Raw genomic sequence first — 21,280 nt, 5'->3', positions numbered from 1 at the left:
GTTTTAGTTTGCATTATACTTCTGACTTAAAAGAGTGTGAAAATCATTTGATCTATTGGATTGACCTGTATTACTCGACACTGTTGAATGTGTTACACTGTTTCTTGACATTTCATACTGCTGAATCATGAAGAGAATGTTGTGTGCAGAGGACCTTGTGCAGATAATAGAAGAAACAGACCACATTCCATACCCCCACCTTTCAGAAGAGCAGAAAGACAGGGAGCCGAGGTCATAACTTAGGCGCCGTAAGAGAGAAAGAATGTAATGTTTAGGCTCTTACGACTAGGTGGGGGCCACTAGAGGGTATAAAAAGCTGAGTAACCCGTCACCACTTTGAGACTTGCTGTGACCCTCTGCAGGCAGGTCTCCCCATCATGATGGTTCTAATGCTCATAAGTATTGAATTGTATGGAAATAAATGATTGTTGACTGAGCATTTATACACCGAGTATTGTCCTTCCTTCAGCCCAAAGATTCAAAGAATTGGGGATTTTCAACAGTACACAGTCACACACGAGCACTCACATAGACACGAGGGAACGTGCACATGTAGGCATTCATGTGCTCGTGCACATAGACACAGACAGAGTTCGCAGCACACCGTAGGGGGTTTTATGATGGGGTCGCCCGTATAAAACTGTGTTTCACAGACAAAGGAGTGAAGATTTTGGAGAGGGACACCGGCCTCGTCTTGCCTTCTAGAAGTGCATGCTTAAATGAAGATGAATAAAGATGAATAAAGGTTTTGTGAAATGACTGCTGAGTTCCGGTGCCGTCTCTGGAAGTTTCGACTAATAAAAGAACCGGGGTAAAACTGATTTCGTAACAGTATGTAATAAAGAAATTGTTGATTGAGCGTTTATACACCGAGTATTGTCCTTCCTTCAGCCCAATGATTGAAAGAATTGGGGGGATTTAACAATACAAAACATGTTGATATTTGCATCAATGATATTTGTTAGGTTTATATTGTGGATTGTCATTTATGCTTAGAAATATATAACCATATATTCTTAGAGGCGTATAATCGATTGTGTAGGGATAGGATTTCTGATCCTTAGTAGTCTGCAAAGACTCTGTGTGCCTTCCAGAGGGTTCTGGCATACACACACACACCCTAAGGTCATGAGAGAGGTCCTACCTTCTCTTACTGATTTATACTATGGGAGGACACCTATTCTGTATCTGTTTTAAATATAAGAACCCTTTGTTTAGGTGGACCGCTTGGTTCCTAGCACCAGCTTTGAGGAGTCGTTCACAGGGTCACATCTTGACACACACACACACACACACGTACATGCAGACTGGTACTCTTTGTTTGTATGCATGCCTGTGTAAGAAGTCATATTAATGAGACTATGCATATTCATGTAACCACAATAAAGAGCAGTGCTACAAGGGAGCTAACTGAGAGTGACTGGGGTGGGAGCGGCAAGAACAGTGGTCATCTAAGTTCTCTCCCTCGTGCAGAAGATTACCCAAAGAGTTCAGCCAGGTGTCTAATGCTTTTGCTGTTGTAGTCGAATTGTCTTGTTTGTTCCAATAATAGGTCTGTGCTAGCAAACCTATCAATATTTGAAGGGGTTTACATGTAAAAACTACCCTTCAAATATCAAATACCCTGTTTTGGTGTTTTTCTTTGATGTGGAGATTTTTCATTTTTTTATTAGTAACAACCTAAAAAAAGTGTCATACTGTTTTAATTACAAACCAGCAAATGGTCTGATATGAGGTGCCGTAAGGGACATTATTACTGAAACGCTCTCACACAATTCAATTCTATTTTATTTATATAGCGCCAAATCACAACAAAAGTCGCCTCAAGGCGCTTCATAGATACAGAGAAAAACCCAACAATCATATGACCCCCTATGAGCAAGCACTTTGGCAACAGTGGGAAGGAAAAACTCCCTTTTAACAGGAAGAAACCTCCGGCAGAACCAGGCTCAGGGAGGGGCGGCCATCTGCTGCGACCGGTTGGGGTGAGAGAAGGAAGACAGGATAAAGACATGCTGTGGAAGAGAGACAGAGGTTAATAACAGATATGATTCAATGCAGAGAGGTCTATTAATACATAGTGAATGAGAAAGGTGACTGGAAAGGAAAAACTCAATGCATCATGGGAATCCCCGGCAGCCTACATCTATTGAAGCATAACTAAGGGAGGATTCAGGGTCACCTGGTCCAGCCCTAACTATATGCTTTAGCAAAAAGGAAAGTTTGAAGCCTAATCTTGAAAGTAGAGATAGTGTCTGTCTCCCGAATTCAAACTGGAAGCTGGTTCCACAGAAGAGGGGCCTGAAAACTGAAGGCTCTCCCTCCCATTCTACTTTTAAATACTCTAGGAACAACAAGTAGGCCTGCAGAGCGAGAGTGAAGTGTCTAATAGGGTGATATGGTACTACAAGGTCATTAAGATAAGATGGGGCTCAGAGGTGGGTCGAGTATCCAAAAATTGTACTCAAGTAAGAGTATCATTACTTTAAAATATTATTACTCAAGTAAAAGTGAAAAGTAGCCATCAAAAAAGTTACTCGAGTAAGAGTAAAAAAGTACTTGGTGAAAAGGCTACTCAAGTACTGAGTAAGTAGCGAGTAACTGTTTGAAATGTCCGATTTATTTTATAAATAAATGCTATCAGACAAACAAAAATAAATAAACATACAAATTTTAGTATTTTCAAAAGGAATATATGTAAAAAGATCCACAAAACAAGGCACAACAATTCTAATTTCAAGATTTCAGTTTTTCACAACGTAAAAGTTTTTTCAAGAAAAACCCACAGTAAATATATTCGCATTTACAGCAGCCTCAGAGAAAACATTAGAACGAGGCAACTTCAACATAACAGACTACAGCTGATGCGCCAGAATGTCAAACTAGGGGTGGTTCTTTTAAATACAACGAGGGATTAAGTAAATCAGAAACAAATGACATAGAGTTGCAACAGGTATAATCAGGAAAAGTTTATTCCCAAGGCGGACAGCAGGAATTAAAACAAAACAACAAAAAAACCACAAACAACACATCTGTGCTAAAATTCCACAGGAATAGACATTCTAACAAAACTTTAAAATGTTCTTTGTATACTAAAATACCCTGAAGTATAAACAGTGGATTAACACAATGTAATATGTAAAAATGTAAAAACTACACTCACAAATAAGCACTGAAATCAGAGTAAAACTGATTATAAAAGACAAATACAAATTTCCACTATGTGGATGTATGTGTATGGCTCACTTTACCATAAATTGTTTCTTCAGTCAGTGAAATGGTGGTTCAGCTTCAGCAGCAGTTTGCTCTCAAGGTTCTTGCTGTGAAGCTGTGACCGTTTAGCAGTGAACGGGAGTCCTGCAGTATTGGCTGTATTGCATTGGATACAAGTACCCTTTAATTTCTGAGGAATTCTACAGTAAATCTGGCTGAAACTTGGCACACAGGTACAGTAGGTGTCCCAGAGAAAGAATCTGTTGAAAGTTGGACCTCAACTACTCAGGATGATTTTTCATGAATTTTTGAAAATTGACATAATTCTATTGTATTGACTGTATTGCATTGAATACAAGGAACCTTTAATTTCTGAGGAATTCTACAGTAAATCTGGCTGAAACTTGGCACACAGGTACAGTAGGTGTCCTAGAGGAGGGATGTGTTGAAAGTTGGACCTCAACTACTCAGGATGATTTTTAATGAATTTTTATATAAAGCGAAAAGGCGCTACCGTAAAGACTGGTGTAAAAGCGCAAGGAAATTTATGCGGCGGATAGGAGGCGGCTGGCTTGACCGCGGCTCACAAATGACGGCTCACTTTACCGCGGTGGATATACCAAACATAACGTCCCAGAACACTCCAGCTCACAGGTTAGTCTGCTCCAAGCATTCCCACAAAGGTCAGAGTTTTGTTGTAGTTAATGTGTCATTTTTCTTAACATAATTGGTGATATAGGTTACAAGCAAGTCTGAACAGAAACTGTCGCGCTATGCTCCTTTGTTTATTGTGCATAAATAGTAAATTGTCGTGACAATATATTGCGTTTCGCTTCTGTTATTACCATGGTACATTGACAAAAACATATACTTTTATTCACAGGATAACACAGTTGTTTTGTATCACTAATTCTCCAGTGCGATTACAGCATACAATATTATTGTCACTGCTACATTTCTGTGATGAACCAGAAATTATTTCCACTACTAATTAATTACCGTTGAGCTCAAAGGTTATATTAATAAATGGTTAACGAATGTGTATTTATGACGACGATTTGTGAGACTGGTAAACTTACCTTTGTTCGTACGATGGTCTTTCGTTCTACACGGTGCATTTCAAGGTCCTGTACCCATCCGTCGGTAAACTGTACCTGGGCTTGTTGCAGTGACCTGAAGTTACTAAACTTCATAAGTGTATGCACTCACTCCAAGAACCGTATGATTATAAATCTGAGCGTGGTGAAAGTTGGGCAGCACGCTAATGTCTTTTGTCCCTCTGTGTGCTCGTAAGGGTCTGACCCTTTCACTCCTTTGATTTTTTCCTCGTATCTTTTCTTTGTCTTTTCATCAAGTCTGTCTTTGTACGGACCGGCATTGTTCTCCTTTTGTTTTGTACATTCCTTTTTTGTGCGGCAAAGAAAAAACAAGAAGGTATTGGAACCGGAGAATGAACGTTTTGCGGTGCTGCAAATGCTTGCATTTGATGCGGTACTTGGATTGTTTTGCCACGAGTTCCCGGCATGCAATGCGCGAAAATCACGTGATTGCTAAACAAGGGGGAGGGTGCATCCGGCCTCCTCGGCTGTAATTGGTCCAGCCCAGAGTCGATCATGACCAATTGGCCAATCCAACACCTTTCATTATAAATACCCTTCCTAAAAAAAAAAATCCATCGGCCCATAAAAACAAAAAATCGCCAGCGGCCCACCGGGCAAATGCCCGGTATGCCCGATGGCCAGTCCAGCTATGGATCAGGGGTGTCAAACTCAAATACACAGTGGGCCAAAATTCAAAACTGGAACAAAGTCGCAGACTAACTAACGTTAATATTTATTGAAATATATTTATTCCTCCAGATATAAGAATGAATCTTTTCTCAAACACGTTTTGCTGAAAAACTGAATATGGAACAAGTTCTGCTCCAATTATTTGGGTAAAGATAATAAACACTTTGATGGCCAATAAGTGAAAGTGAAAACGTGATAAACCAATAATATAATTAAAAAATAATAAATAATTATATTTTTTTGATAAGTGAAGTGAAGTTCACTGAACTGAAAGGAAATTTTGGTTTGATGATGGTTGACATGTTTTCCAAATAGACGTTTTTCCTCTAGTGAGGAGATGCAGGTGCAGCAGAGCATTGCTGGAAGAAATGATCCCAAGGGTGGAATCTCCTGAGAAATCTTCAGAGACCCAGCGAGAAGTAGGGACCATAGCTGACAGCCCAGGCAGGGGTTGAGGTCAAAGGTCATGCTGTTTGGGGACCTACTGGTCATCATGAGAAGATTCTGGAACCACAGCAATGACCATAAAGCTGCACTGGATGGAGAGCTGTGCCACGGGGCTTTCCAGAGGTAATCACGAGGAGATTGTGGACAACAGATGGAGATCTGAAGGATGAGGGGAGCGTTCCAAGCTCCAATCGACAGTGCAGAGAGGAAGTTCAAGGATGGCATCATGATTCTGTGAACAGAAAGCAGAAGCTATGGTGGTGACGGGGAATGACTGACAGCAGTTTCCTATGAACATCACCTAATGCTGTGTCACTGTGCTATGCATGCTTTGACACTCTGAAGAGGGTCTTCCTTTGTGTCATTGTTGTTGTCATTTGCATCATGAACAAGACTGCTGAAGTGACTCAACAGGTGGGGTTACAACAGCAGTAAAATCATTGAATCCAATACCCTTTCCAAAAAAGGTTTTCTGCAGAGACGAAAGGACAATAGAGGAGTCATAAGTATCCCCCCACAGGAAGAATGCATGAAATGAGGTGATGAGGGTTGATAGAGGCCATAAAACAGGAGTGCTGACAAAGGCCTGCAGCCTTGAAGATAACTGAAAGCCACATTGACAAACAGCAAAACTAACTGGTGTGTTTGTTATACCCATGTCTGCATTTGGACTCTGGTCATATGGACAGTGATAGAAACAACTGGAAGAGACATTTATGAAGCTCTGAGGAACTCAAACCACTCTGCATGTGTGATTTACACACCTGGAGGAGATGCACCACAAAGCTGGAATGATTTTGCAAATGTTAATTTCTATGTTTGACTGTTAGCATTCATTTGCTTACTTGGAGGGTGTCAATGGAAAATTGTATTTAGTAGTCAGTATAATCTTTTAGTGATATAAGTTTGCATATGGTAGAATGCTGCATGTAATCATTTGTGTGTAGAAGTATATAGTTGGTGGCATATTGAAAGAATGTCTCATCCTAGGAGGTCTGTAACATTCTAGGGTGTTCACCCCACATCCTAGGAGCATGAGAGAGGTCGTACCTTGTCTTATTGTTTTATGGTAGGATTAACGTAGCTATGTCTGTTTTAGTCTAAGTGCCTTTTGGTTTGATGAACTGCTGGACTTTGAGACCAGCAGGTTTAGGGAAGATTTTATGACACCCCCCCCCCCCCCCCCCCCACACACACACACACACACACACACACACCCACCCAATGAAGTATAAAATAAAGACCGGGGCAGTTTCTCAGGCGCGAGTCTCTCAGTCCGGAGACTGCCCTTGCTTGCAAGAAATTCTGTGTGTTTCTCTTCTCTGAGTCTTTGCTGAAGAAGTATTTTAGAATATATTCCTTAACAGAGAGAACGATGCTCGTCACAGTTCTCTCCCTCATGCACGAGCAACACAAAGAGCTCTGGTGACTTGCGTCTTGTCTTTGCCATTGTAGTAGAATTGTCTTGGCGTTCCAGCAATAGGTCTGTGCTAGATGAACGTATCAGCAACCTTCAAACACGTGTGGAGAATTCATTATTTCTTTGACAGATTTTTTACTAAATAACAGAAAAAAGAAAGTAAGAGAAAAATCACCTGCACAAGTGCCGAGGTAGGTCTCCCTGCAGAATTGGTTTTCCCTTCATCAGGAGCAGCGCTGGGCTGTTTAAATCACGGACAAACAGGATCCTACAGTTGTTTATGTTTTTAAACCCATTTTGCACAGAGAGGCATTTTTTGGAAAATGCATTGATAGTAATATTGAATATTATTACACATCAAAAAAAATAACTACAGTAAAATAATCACATCGTGACGCCTCTGCCTTTCTAAATGGAGGGACAGTAACTGTGTGTGTATGTAAGCGTGTAAAACCTGAAGATGGTAAGATTAACAGTATTTTGTCTCTATCTGCCATTCTGCTATAGAACCTGAATGCTCGGAAAGCTCCCAGCCCAGACGGTGTGTCTCCTGCCACCCTCAGACACTGTGCAAACGAGCTGGCCCCAGTGTTTTCTGGCATCTTCAACTCCTCACTGCAGGCATGTCATGTGCCTGCCTGCTTCAAGTCCTCTACCATAATCCCTGTCCCCAAGAAACCTAGGATCACTGGACTAAATGACTACAGACCCGTGGCTCTGACATCTGTGGTCATGAAGTCATTTGAGCGCCTAGTTCTCTCCCATCTCAAGACCCTCACGGCCCCCCTCCTGGACCCCCTGCAGTTTGCATATAGAGCCAACAGGTCTGTAGACGACGCCATCAACATGGCCCTACACTTCATCCTGCAGCATCTGGACTCCCCAGGAACCTACGCCAGGATCCTGTTTGTGGACTTCAGCTCTGCCTTCAACACCATCCTTCCAGACCATCTCCGAGGCAAGCTTTCCCAGATGAATGTGCCTGATCCCATCTGCCGGTGGATCACTGACTTCCTGACGGACAGGAAGCAGCTCGTGAGGCTGGGGAAGAATGTCTCGGACTCCCGGACCATCAGCACCGGCTCCCCTCAGGGCTGTGTTCTTTCTCCTCTGCTCTTCTCCCTGTACACCAACTGCTGCACCTCCACCCACCAGTCTGTCAAGCTAATCAAGTTCGCAGATGACACCACCGTTATTGGACTCATCTCTGACGGGGATGAGTCTGCCTACAGGAGAGAGGTTGAACGTCTGGTGTCTTGGTGCAGCCACAACAACCTGGTGCTGAATGCCCAGAAGACAGTGGAGATTATTGTGGACTTCAGGAAGCACACAGCCCCACTCCCCCCCATCATCCTGACTGACACCCCCATCACCTCTGTGGACTCATTCCGCTTCCTGGGTACCACCATCACCCAGGACCTGAAGTGGGAGCCCACCATCACCTCCGTCATCAAGAAAGCCCAGCAGAGGATGTACTTCCTGAGGCAGCTGAAGAAATTCAACCTGCCAACACGGACGATGATGCAATTCTACACTGCAATCATCGAGTCCATCCTCACCTCCTCCATCACCGTGTGGTACGCTGGAGCCACTATCAGGGACAAACAGAGACTGCAGCGTGTTGTGCGCTCTGCTGAGAAGGTGATTGGCTGCAGACTCCCATCTCTGCAGGACCTGTACACCTCCAGGACACTGCGGCGTGCAGCTCGGATCTCAGCTGACCCTTCTCACCCTGGACACAGTCTGTTTGACCTGCTCCCCTCAGGCAGGAGGCTCCGGTCCATTCGCACCAGAACCTCTCGCCATAAGAACAGTTTCTTCCCCTCTGCTGTCGGACTCATGAACAATAACCATATGACTGTCCCCGCCACTAACTCATGACCCTACGCTGTGTCACTGCATCATTCCATGTTTGGCACTGATCACCACCTGCACTCATGTATATATCTTTCTACGCAGCACTTTTAATTCTTATTCTCATGTATATATCTCATGCACATATCTTTCTTTCTACATAGCACTTTAATTCTTATTGTTTGCACTGAAGCACCGCAGCAATTTCCTAATGTTGTAAACCTCAACATCTGGCAATAAACCCATTCTGATTCTGATTCTGATTCTGATTCTGATTCATCTCAACAATAACGTGGCGCACAGCGTGGCGTGAAAATAGCCACATGCAATGGAGCAAAATATGGGTGTGTGTGGTTGGAGGATGTGTTCATGCGCACAAAGGGGGGGTGGAAATTTTTCTTGTGAAACAAAGTTTGGGAACCACTGGTTTAAACGATGTTAGCACAGAAATATTAGCTTCTGTCATGACTGATGAAGTTACTGGTTAATAAAGTTTCCAGTAAAGTGTTTAATCGCAGCCACAGATTGACTCTAAATATCCCGTTTTTCTTTAGTGCATCTGTAATAAATATGTGCAAGTTTCAGTGCTTCGTTTAAACTGTATGATACTTATACTGACCCAGGGTCAGTGTAAAATACAATCCTAGCTGTGTGAACAAAGCCTGGCTCCTTTAATCCTGCATGACAAACCTCAGGATGCAGGTTATTATTACTCTTTCCTGCTGGCACACCTGTCACACCTGAGAGTCAGCTAGAAACTTACAGTGACGTGGACATCATGCAAAGACTGCCAGACTCTGTAATACTGCAAATGATCAGTGACTCAGGTTAACAAAAAAGAAAGTAAGAGGAAATTTAATTCTATAAAACGTGAAAAATTCCACACACATGTAACTCACCACTGTGTGAACATCACAGGGGAGAAATCGTTTCTCTGAGTCAGAGATGAGTGTCAGTAACACAGAAGTTGTCATGGTCCCCGCACCTCTCCAGCTGACAGCAGTCAGGCGCTTTGTTTTGTTTATTCTCCTCTCTCGCCTCTGCTCTCCCTTTCTCTCTCGTCCTCTCCCACTCTCTCTTTCTCCTGCCGGGGCGGAGCTCAGTATGGGCTCCTGCTCCTGGCCCACGCACCTGGAGATGATCAGCACACCTGCCGCTGATTATGAGAATTGGAGTCCTACTTAAGATGGCGAGTCTGCTCTACTCGTCGCTGGATCGTTGAGCCATCAGCGTCAGTCGTCCTGCACTCTGCAAAGTTTGTTCGTGAGCACGTCTGAACCAGGAGACTAACTGTCTCTCTGTCTGTGTATAGATTTCCCCTGGACCTGTTTTCCCTGTGCACGGTGACTGAGCGTGAGCAAGAGTGATGGAGGAAAGAAGAGGAGCTGTGTGTGGTTGCGAGGGCTGTATGGAAATCTCCCCTCCCTGGACTCCTGCCCCTTTCACTCCCGGACCCTGGAACCCTGTGTGTGTGTGTGTGTGTGTGTGTGTGTGTGTGTGTGTGTGTCACCGTGGAGAACACTGTAAATAAATTCACTTTTGATTTGAAGAAACTTGTGGTCTGCGCCTGAGTCCGCTCCACTAATCGTGACAGAAGTAAAACTCAGTGTCATGCAGTGACTTTTACACAACCAGATGAACCAGCTCACACTAAAACATTTTGCTGCACTCTTTACACTTATTTCTTTTCTTTCTGCTTTCTGAGATAAAAGCTCTTTATCAGTAACTTTTACAGCTTCTGGCAGGTTAATGTCTGAACTTTGGAGTGAAACACACCCTTAGTTACAGGAAATAACACCACTGTCTGTAACTAAGTGAATCCACCTTAACACCACCTGTGTGTGTGTGACTGCATTACACTCCCACTGCTGGGAACCTGAACAAGAACCAGAACAAAGTCTAAAATAGAAGCTGACAAACAGCTGCACCACCGAGTGACACTTTATTTTATAAACTTCACAACAGGTTTCATGTTGTGACCTGTGGAGGTGAAAAGACACAAAACCTGTTTTACAGCTTTTGAGCTGCAGGCAGGATTGAAACACACCTTAGTTAAAAGTCAAACAGCAACATTTGTCTCCTCCCCTCACGTCACTCAAATGTGACAAACCAGGAAACAGGAAGTTCTTCGTCCTCAGTAAAGAGAGACGCACAGACGATCAGACTGAGCTCAGACCAAACTAGCAGCTTCCTCTGAGTGAGTCCAGCTACAGGAGAGAAAAGTGGAAAACTCCAACACTGCTGCTTCAAGCTGCTGACGCTCCACACACTGAATGTGAGTTTGAGCAAAAACACGACTCAAAGGAAGTTTCAGTGAAGGTGGTAGAGGAGGGAGGGGAGCCAGGACTGACTGTACTGCCTGTCTGCTGTTTTCAGCTTCACTCACAGACTCAATGGCTTCCAGATCAGAGGAGGATCTCTGCTGTCCGGTCTGTCAGGAGGTCTTCAGAGATCCTGTTATTCTGTCATGTAGCCACAGCTTCTGTAAAGACTGTCTGAAGAGATGGTGGAGAGAGAGACCAACACACGAGTGTCCAGTTTGTAAGGAAATATCAGTTTATGATCCACCTTTAAACCGAGCTTTAAAGAACCTGTGTGAGTCGTTCTTACAGGAGAGAGATCAGAGAGCTTCAGAGGATCTCTGCAGTCTGCACTCTGAGAAACTCAAACTCTTCTGTCTGGACCATCAGCAGCCAGTGTGTCTCGTCTGCAGAGACTCAGAAAAACACACCAATCACAGATTCAGACCCATCGATGAAGCTGCACAACAACACAAGAAGGAACTTCAGGAAACTCTGGAGCCCTTAAAGAAGAAGTTAAAGGTTTGTGAAGAAGTTCAAGTGAAGTTTGATCAAACAGCAGAACACATTAAGGTCCAGGCCCGACACACAGAGAGGCAGATTAAGGAGCAGTTTAAGAAGCTTCACCAGTTTCTAGCAGAGGAAGAGGAGGCCAGGCTGGCTGCACTGAGGGAGGAAGAGGAGCAGAAGAGTGGGATGATGAAGGAGAAGATGGAGGCTCTGAGCAGAGAGATAGCAGCTCTTTCAGACACAGTCAGAGCCACAGAGGAGGAGCTGAGAGCTGAAGACGTCTCATTCCTGCACAACTACAAGGCTGCAGTGGAAAGAGTCCAGCGCTGCCCCCTGCTGGATGATCCACAGCTGCCCTCAGGAGCTCTGATAGACCAGGCCAAACACCTGGGCAACCTGACCTTCAACATCTGGAACAACATGAAGGACATGGTCTCCTACACTCCTCTCATTCTGGACCCAAACACTGCAAATCCAAAACTCATCCTGTCTGAAGATCTGACCAGTGTGAGACGAGGAGGAGAGAAGCAGCAGCTTCCTGATAATCCAGAGAGGTTTGATTATTACGGCTCTGTCCTGGGCTCTGAGGGCTTTAACTCAGGGACTCACAGCTGGGATGTTGAAGTTGGAGACAGTACATGGTGGGGACTGGGTGTGTTAGCAGAGTCTGTGCAGAGGAAGGGAGACATACGGTCTGGATTATGGAGAATACGGTTTAATGGAATTAAAAGTAAATACTCAGCATGCTCACCATCAGATTCTGCTCTCTCAGTAGAGAAGAAGCTCCAGAGGATCAGAATGAATCTGGACTGGAACAGAGGAAAGCTGTCGTTCTCTGATCCTGATACTAACACACACATACACACCTTCACACACACTTTCACTCACAGGTTGTTTCCATACATTTGGACTGATGGTAAAGTGAAGGTGTGTCCGTTGAAGGTGTCAGTGTCAGTGCAGCAGATGAGTTGAGGATGATGATGTTTCTAATGTTGTTTCCTGTCAGTGAGTTGAAGCTGTTAAACTGCAGCTGTCCTCCTGCTGCCTCGTTGTTCCAAAGCTCTTTGTTTCTCTTTTAGTTTCACTGTTTCTTTCTGTTTCTGCTGTCCACCTTTTCACATGGAAAATCATTTCACTGTTTCTCACTGAATGACTCCCCAAACTAGATTTGAAATTCTATCAAGTTTCTAATCATTACAAGTGATTAACGACATAAGTGACCATCTTCCAATTTTTACAATCTATGATAGGAATTACAAGATCAATAAAATGGACAGTAAAAAAGAGTACAGACGAGTAAGAACATTTAAAAAAGATTTATTGAAGGAAAACTGGGGTGAAGTATATCAGGAACAGGACGTTAATAGTGCTTATAATAAATTCCTTAGAATATTTACATAGTAGGAAACAGAAATATATGGACTGTCCATGGATAACAAAAGGTCTGCAAAATGCATGTATAAAGAAAAATGCTCCCATAAAAGATTATGGGAAATCCTGAACAGTGTTATAAAATGTGGGACTGGACAAAAGAACTATCCCAAGTATTTCATTTGTAATGACCATGAAGAATACAATATGGATGTTGTGGCAAATAGTCTAAATGAATTCTTTGTAACTGCTGGACCAAATTTAGCAAGAACAATCACTCATCCTGGGAAAGCACAGGAAAAACCCGATACACTGATCGACAGGAATCCATATTCTATGTTTCTCACAGCCGTTGATGAAAATGAAGTTCTTGAAATTGTCAAAAAATGTAAAAATCACAAATCTTTGGATTGTAATGATATTGATATTATAGTGGTTAAAAGAGTCATTGAGGCTATTATAAAACCATTTACATACATCTGTAATTTATCATTTCAAACTGGTCGATTTCCAGACAGAATGAAAATAGCAAAAGTTATACCTCTATACAAATCTGGAAACAAACACCATTTCACAAACTACAGGCCTGTCTCTTTACTACCTCAATTCTCAAAAGTTCTTGAAAAACTGTTTAAAAACAGACTGGAAAAATTTATAGATAAGCATAAACGCGTGAACGCGCGCAAAGCTACTGGTCCGGACGGGATTCCCGGCCGCGTCCTCAAGTCATGCGCGGCTCAGCTGGCTGGAGTGTTCACACACATCTTCAACCTTTCCCTCTCTCTGTCTGTAGTCCCAGCCTGCTTCAAAATGGCCACCATCGTCCCTGTACCCAAATCCTCCACCATCTCCTCATTGAACGACTGGCGACCTGTAGCCCTGACCCCCATCGTGAGCAAATGCTTCGAGAAGCTGGTCAGGGACTTCATCCGCTCTGCACTACCCGACTCACTGGACCCTCTACAGTTCGCATACCGCCACAACAGGTCCACTGATGATGCCATAGCCCTGACACTACACACTGCCCTGTCACACCTGGAGAAGAGAGACACGTATGTGAGAATGCTGTTTGTAGATTACAGCTCAGCATTCAATACCATCGTTCCCTCGAAGCTGGACAGGAAACTGCGGATCTAGGACTGAGCAGCTCCCTCTGCAGCTGGATCCTTAGCTTCCTGTCTGACAGACGCCAAGTGGTCAGACAGGGCAGCATCACCTCATCCCCCGTCACACTGAACACTGGTGCTCCACAGGGGTGTGTACTGAGCCCTCTCCTATACTCACTCTACACCTACGACTGCACAGCCACTAACAACTCCAACATCATTGTGAAGTTTGCGGACGACACTACAGTGGTGGGTCTTATCACCAACAGTGATGAGACAGCTTACAGGGAGGAGGTCAGCGCCCTGACCCACTGGTGTCAAGACAACCATCTCACCCTCAACGTCGCAAAGACAAAGGAGTTGATAGTGGACTTCCGGAGGTGCAGAGAAGTACACACCCCCATCACCATCAGCGGCGCTGCTGTGGAGAGAGTGAGCAGCTTCCGGTTCCTTGGTGTACACCTGGCTGAGGATCTTACGTGGTCAGTACACACAAACAAAACAGTGAAGAAGGCGCAGCAGCGCCTCTTCTTTCTCAGGAGACTGAAAAGATTCGGCATGAGCCCCCGCATCCTCAGGACCTTCTATCACTGTGCCATTGAGAGCATCCTCACTGGATGCATCACCACCTGGTATGGCAACAGCACCGCCTACAACTGCAAAGCTCTCCAGCGAGTAGTGCGGTGCTCTGAACGGATAATTGGAGGTGAGCTTCCCTCCCTCCAAGACATCTACAGGAAGCGGTGCCTGAGGAAAGCGGGGAGGATCATCAAGGACTCCAGTCACCCCAGCCATAAACTGTTCAGACTGCTTCCATCAGGAAGGAGGTTCTGCAGCATCCGGTCCCGTACCAGCAGACTGAGAGACAGCTTTTTCCATCAGGCCATCAGACTGCTGAACACTTCATAGACACCTCAGCTTCACTACGGGAACTGCAACACTATGCACTCCACACTGTATATAAATGCCACTTGTTTTGCACATATTCAACTCTGTATATTTTATATATTTTATTTATTATTATTATTTTTTTTTTTACTATTTAATTTGTAAAAATGTGTATACACACACACACACACACACGTAGGATAATATTTAGTATACACATCCAGAAATGCATACACTATTATATATTGTACATATATTTATTAGTTTCAGATGTAGCCATTCTTGTATTCAAGTCCAAAATTCTTCAACTTGTACATTAACGACATCTGTAAAGTGTCCAAAGTATTAAAAATGGTTCTCTTTGCTGACGATACAAACATTTTTTGCTCTGGTGATGATCTGCAGAATTTATTGGAGGATATGACAAATGAAATAAGTAAAGTGAAGTTCTGGCTTGATAAAATCAAATTATCATTAAATTTGAATAAATCTAAACTTATGTTATTTGGAAATAGTAGTTTAAATACAAATGCAAAGATTCAAATAAATGGTGTTGATATTGAAAGAGTCAGTGAAAATAAATTTCTGGGGGTAATAATAGATGAAAAACTTAACTGGAGAGCTCACGTAAGCTATATTCATTCCAAAGTATCACGAAGCATTGCAGTACTAAACAAGGCAAAACAGGTATTCGACAGAACATCACTTCATATTCTCTACTGTTCACTGGTTTCACCATACTTAAGCTATTGTGCAGAGGTCTGGGGCAATAACTATAAAACCACATTACATTCACTTTTTACTCTTCAAAAAAAAAGCAATTCGAATCATCCACAATGCAGGTTATAGGGAACATACAAACTCACTATTTTTGCAGTCTGAAATATTGAAAATTGACGATATAGTGAAATTCCAAACAGCACAAATTCTATTCAAAGCAAAAAATAAAGAACTGCCAGGTAATATTCAGAGTATGTTTTTTTTGAAAGAAGGAAGTTATAATTTAAGGGGTTTTTGTAACTTCAAAACAATGAAGGTACGTACTACAAGAAAAGGCTTTTGTGTTTCTGTTCAAGGAGTGAAACTATGGAACAAACTGAATATGGAATTAAAGCAATGTCCAAACATAAAACTGTTCAAAAAGAGTTATAAAAATATGATCTTCTCGATCTATAAAGAAAAGGAAAATATTTAAATTATGTGAATGTCTCTATTTAAAAACAAACAAACAAACAATAAATTCATGATGTGATATTATAGTATAGAGTATATCAGAAATCTGTTCACTATCTTTATTACAAATTATATCAGTAAGGAAGCTGACCAAATATTCACTGATAATTTATGGGACAGGGGTGGGATTAAATAAGTGTATACTTCTTCCCACTCCCTTTCAACATGTAAATTAATCAGAATGTTTTTTGTATGTAATTTGTATAGTATTTTTTTCTCTCTTATTTCTTTTCTAAATGTACTTGTATATTGTTCACATGTTGAAATAAATTACCAATCAATCAATCAATTCATGTTTCTATTTGATGTGTAAATGGAGATGATTTAGTTTGCTGGGATATGGACTGACATGTGTTGAATGGGAGGAGCAGTTTGTTGTTGTCTTCTTGTCTGTTTATGACAACAATAAATATGTTGTTGAAACAATGATTCATGTTTAACTCCATATATGAAATGTTTCTGATCTTTGAATTCTGTTTGATTAAAGACTTTCTTCATGACACAAATGAGATTTCAGTGTATTAATAGAACTAAATAAGCTCAGAGTTGAAAGGCTGGAGTATTATGTACGTGCTTCACTGTCAGGATCTTCAGGGGGATTCAAAGGGAAACATCAAACTGCTGTAATGAGATAAACTAGTTGGGCTGAACACACTTATCTGTAGTTTGTCTTCATCCAGGATCATCAGAATATAATGAACATGTGTGAAGAGCCACAAAATGCTGCTGCCCTCTCAGCATGATGAGCTCCAGCCTTTGTTAGCAGGACAACAGGAAACATGAGACAACTTTCAGAGACAGTAACCAACTGTGGCCACAAGATGGCAGCAGCTGATCTGAGATCCTTTATTGGACAGAAGGACTCTGCTCTGTGACGTCATCAGAGAGACGGCCTTCACTCTGATAGATCTGACGTCATGTCTGCACTGCGATGATGAAAGCTGATAAACACATTGTTATTGATCCATGAAATCACCTCTGTCCTCTCAAGTGTAGCTGTTTACAGAGCTGAAGAAGTCCTTCATCATCAAAACAGACAAACATGTATTTCCTGTATTAAGTGACGTCATCCTCACTCTGACCTCTTACATACATTCTGTTCAGTTTTCCTGCTGTAAGAAATAAAGTGTGTGAAAATAGAAATGCAGGGAAACATCCATTAAGTGAACAAAGTCCAAAGAAATAAACTTGGACTGTTTTTTGAAGCCTAAATAAAATGTGAATAAACTTTATAGATACATTTGAAACCAGCTACTCTGTGACTTTACACACTCACACAGTAACAGAGCTGATTCCTGATTGGAGCATGTTGAAAACACGCAGTTCTTTGAATCTTTGGGCTGAAGGAAGGACAATACTCGGTGTATAAATGCTCAATCAACAATCATTTATTTGCATACAATTCAACAATAAGAGCATTACAACGTCCGGACGGGAGAGATGCCTGCAGAGGTTCGACAGCATGTCTCAAAATGGTGACGGGTTGCTCAGCTTTTTATAGTCTCTAGTGGCCCCCAGCTAGTCGTAAAAGCCAAAACATCACATTTTTTCTCTGTTACAGCGCCTAAGTTATGACCTCGGCAGTTGTTTCTCTGTTTTCTGTAAGGTGGGGGTGTGGAATGTGGTCTATCTATCTCCCCTGTCTTTTAGACACAGAGTCTCCTGCTTACAACCTTCTCTTCATGATTCAACAATTAAGCATGTCAAGAAAACAGTGTAACACATTCCCAGCAGATCAAGGATACAGAGTGATGCACATTTATCTAATGAACTAATATGTGAATATGTTCTGTTAACTCAAAAGTATAATGAGAACTAAACTACATACAGATCACACACTCTATTTTAAAGGGTATAATATGATCTACAACAATATCATAATTCAACTATTTTGATTACATCTATAAGGTAACATATAATAACAGAATAATATCACAAGCAGCACAGAGTTAGTCTTCTTTTCTGGCTGTGGATTGGTTCTTCAGGATTTCCTCCTTTACAGGTTTAAAAACAATCTCTGTTTCTACATTTTTTGACCTCCTTCTTGTGTCTAAAGGTGAAGCAGCACCAGCCTCCTCTGATCCTCATGTTGTAGCTCTGTGTGTCCAGCAGGGGGCAGAACACCTCCAAACTGTGCCAGCAGCTCTCACTGTGAGCTCAGACGTTTGTGGACACTCAGTTTGTTTGAACATAGTAAATAATCAGAGCTTCTCACACTGTTTATGGGGACACCACCTGCCCGAGGGTGTACTGTGTCAGAGAGGTGGTGTATGGTGCTGGGTGTAGTCTCTCTGCTGGTTCACAGTTTTTACTGAGGAGCTGTGTTCATGTCAGGAAGGTTTCGTCTGATCACTGTGGTGCAGTTTGGTTTACTCTGTTTCTGAGTGTTTGTAGGATCAGTCTCTGCAGGTCACCTGATACCTGGCAGTGAAGTGTTTATGAATCAGCTCCGTCAGATTGAATCCAACAGAATAACATGTAAAACACTCCAGGGCTTTTACTCTGAAACTTTCTCCAGAGCTGTCTGGAGTTTTCTTACATTAAAATATTCTGGTGGAGGCAGAGTGACAGTGTTGTAGATGCTGCATTTTGAAGCCTCAGTGTTTATATTTTTGTCCACAGCCATGTAGACAGAGAGGCAGAGAGAGACAGTGCTGTCACTGAGCTACATGTGTCAGAGCTCAGATGAGGCCCACACATGTGTGTTATCTGTTGTTGCTACACACAGTTAAGATATGGAACATGTGAACATGAGACATATGAAGAGACTGAACAGATAAAATGTCCTTTATATCCATCAGTGACTTTTTATTCTTTTAAACTTGTGCTGCTTCTTTTTGACTCGAGTTAGTGTGACACTGATGGAGCTTCTTGCTGCAGTGTGTTTGGGTTTGGCTGATAACACTGGTCATGCATGTTTCCTTCAGCGTTGCAAGGTCCAGGTTTTCTTGATCCTGAGGCCCTCTGTCCCCCTTTAACGGGTGGACCATATGGGGGATGACCTCTGTGTTCACGCAGTTCAGATGCAAGCAAAGTTAGATTTACAACCATAACAGCAGTTACAGATGACACTCCCATCACTCCCCATTTTCCCACAGCTTTATTTTGGTGCTCCAGTTTTCCACTCCCATTTTAATGCCCCCTTATACCTTTCAAATGTACTTAGACTAGAACCTCTGTCTAAGGAGCTTTTAACCTTTATTTTTATTGCTGCAGCTACCAGTGTCTTCCAGTTGGGTGATTCTCAGCTTCTTTCTTCGACCTCCGGGGTTAGACCACCCTTTAGTCATTGCACAGTTCTGGGGATTATTCTGTCCCGATTTCAAACAAGGATCTGTGTGTTTTGGGTTCACCGGCGTGTCCCCCTTTTTGCCAAGAGCCTCTCGAACCTCGTTGGTCTGGTGTTCCCGGATTTCCGCCAACCCCTTCATGGTTATTGCTGTGTCCGTGGGATCCATCTTCTCCAGGAGCCCAAACGTCATGACACTTGACCCCAGTTGCTGTCTCGGCAGTCCCTACATCTGTCCCTGCTGTGAAGGGTCCTCACATCTCCGGGTCCCCGTCTGGTGTCTGTTCCTTTCTCTGTAAGAGACAGAAAACCAAAACACCTCTCTTCCTAACCCTAATAATCTAATGTTATTATCTACTGACCTTCTAGTGATTCAGAATTGGTCCAAAACATTCAGAATGTCCCAGGGACTTATTCTAATCATATCTTATGTGTGTGTAAGCATGTTTGCATTTAGCCCTCCGCACTCAAGGCATTTCTTACACTTTATCAGTCCGGACAGTCACGCCGAACGAAGCTTCTGACCTTCAAAAGGCCGAGTGCCAACTCGTTATAAGCACATTTGCAAGGTGTGTCTGAAAATTATTGAAACCCCTCTTTTTAACAAAAGACAAAAATTAACAAATCTTCTAAACGCTATTCAGTTCATTTCAATGGGTAATGATTAAACATGAAAGTGATAGTTTATGCTCTTTCACTGATTCTCTAAAAGGTCCGTCTTCTCGGACCGCTATTAGCTTAAGCTTTACCATTCCTAAATTATTAAACACAGAAATAACGTCATAAGATGTTCATAAAACCATTGTTTAATGTTCGGACTCAACTCCCCCTTCTTGACACACTCCCATGTGTCAATTCATTGGAGCTAGACACTTAAAAGAGAAGGTTAGTGACATCATATCTGGTAACTGGTCCATCCAGAGCTGTAACATTTTGAAATGTACATACAACAAGCCAAACCACACCTTGGTCACACCAACCCTTTTCTGCCCCGAAGATGTCCAATCCCATCCTAGTATGGACTGTCAAAAGTGGCTTTAACGCTGACTATCCTGACAATCCATTTTATAACGTTTCCTGGTCAGATTTGCCAATCTCTGCACCAGGGTTTTAAACTTTTCGCCATTTCCATTAGTTGTTATTTTTATTTAGTTTCGACTCCAGATTTTCAATTTTTACCAGTTGTAATTAGTTTTTACCAATTCTTTTCTAGTTTAGTGTAGTTTTTATTTTCTGAAAATCCTTAGTTTCAATTTAGTTTTATTTGTGTTTTGCAAAAATTAAGTGTAACAAAATCCCAGTTCCATCATATCAGTCATGCTCTTCTGGTTATCCTTGGGTGTTGAGACTAATAACTATTAACTCTTGCCGCACCGTGTGGTCCTAATTTTGGTTGAAGTGAATTGATAACCTTTTGAAGGCGATTGTTTCACACCTTTATTTAGATGTCCCAGTCCTGTTATCTCGGGATACATCACGCTGCCTTATCTGGGGTTAGCTGTTTTCTGGGGATGCGGGTTGAGTGGATGAGCTCTTCAAGGAGGGGGAGTGTGCTCCCCCTGATGAGGTCTTCTAGGTAAGCTAGGTTAACCTTCTTGTGTGGGCTTTTCAAGTGCACTTTAAGGTTAGTGGGACTTTTAGTTTTATAAATGTCCCTCATGACCCCCTGATGACCCAGTATTTCATTTTTGCACACTGTAGTACACATTTTAGTTTTTGCTTGTAGCTCGCATACTCTACTTGCCACTCCTCTAAGTCCTGATGTTTCTTAGAGAGGGCAACAGTACCTTTAAAATTATATCACACGTGTGGGGGTGTGGCCTTGCCAATTGTTTTGCCCACCTTTTCAAAATGGCTGG

The 21,280-nt window shown here is 42.4% G+C and overlaps 3 protein-coding genes across 3 annotated transcripts in view; 2 read left to right on the top strand and 1 right to left on the bottom strand.

The window, feature by feature from the left end:
• The window catches only part of LOC309693309 (hemicentin-2-like), a 1,543,010-nt gene that overhangs the window by 469,963 nt on the left and 1,051,767 nt on the right, over positions 1 to 21,280 (bottom strand).
• The window catches only part of LOC309703187 (T-cell surface glycoprotein CD4-like), a gene marked incomplete at its 3' end in the record, with an annotated part of 159,227 nt that overhangs the window by 27,853 nt on the left and 110,094 nt on the right, over positions 1 to 21,280 (top strand). The window lies entirely within an intron of this gene.
• LOC309693963 (nuclear factor 7, brain-like) overlaps positions 10,819 to 21,280 on the top strand; it is a 78,547-nt gene continuing 68,085 nt past the window's right edge. Inside the window, exons 1-2 of one of the 2 annotated variants that reach the window (XM_082513653.1) lie at positions 10,819 to 12,088; positions 13,699 to 13,965. In XM_082513653.1, coding sequence (XP_082369779.1) covers positions 11,118 to 12,088; positions 13,699 to 13,900 — 1,173 coding nt within the window. In that variant the 5' untranslated portion in view covers positions 10,819 to 11,117 and the 3' untranslated portion in view covers positions 13,901 to 13,965. Of the gene's footprint in view, positions 12,265 to 13,698; positions 13,966 to 21,280 lie in introns of those variants that run through there. The other variant, XM_082513652.1, reaches the window with a different exon arrangement.

This window comes from Aulonocara stuartgranti (assembly GCF_965226115.1).
Source record: "Aulonocara stuartgranti genome assembly, chromosome: 3".
Lineage (NCBI taxonomy): Eukaryota > Metazoa > Chordata > Actinopteri > Cichliformes > Cichlidae > Aulonocara > Aulonocara stuartgranti.
This window is presented reverse-complemented; position numbering and strand designations above follow the sequence as displayed.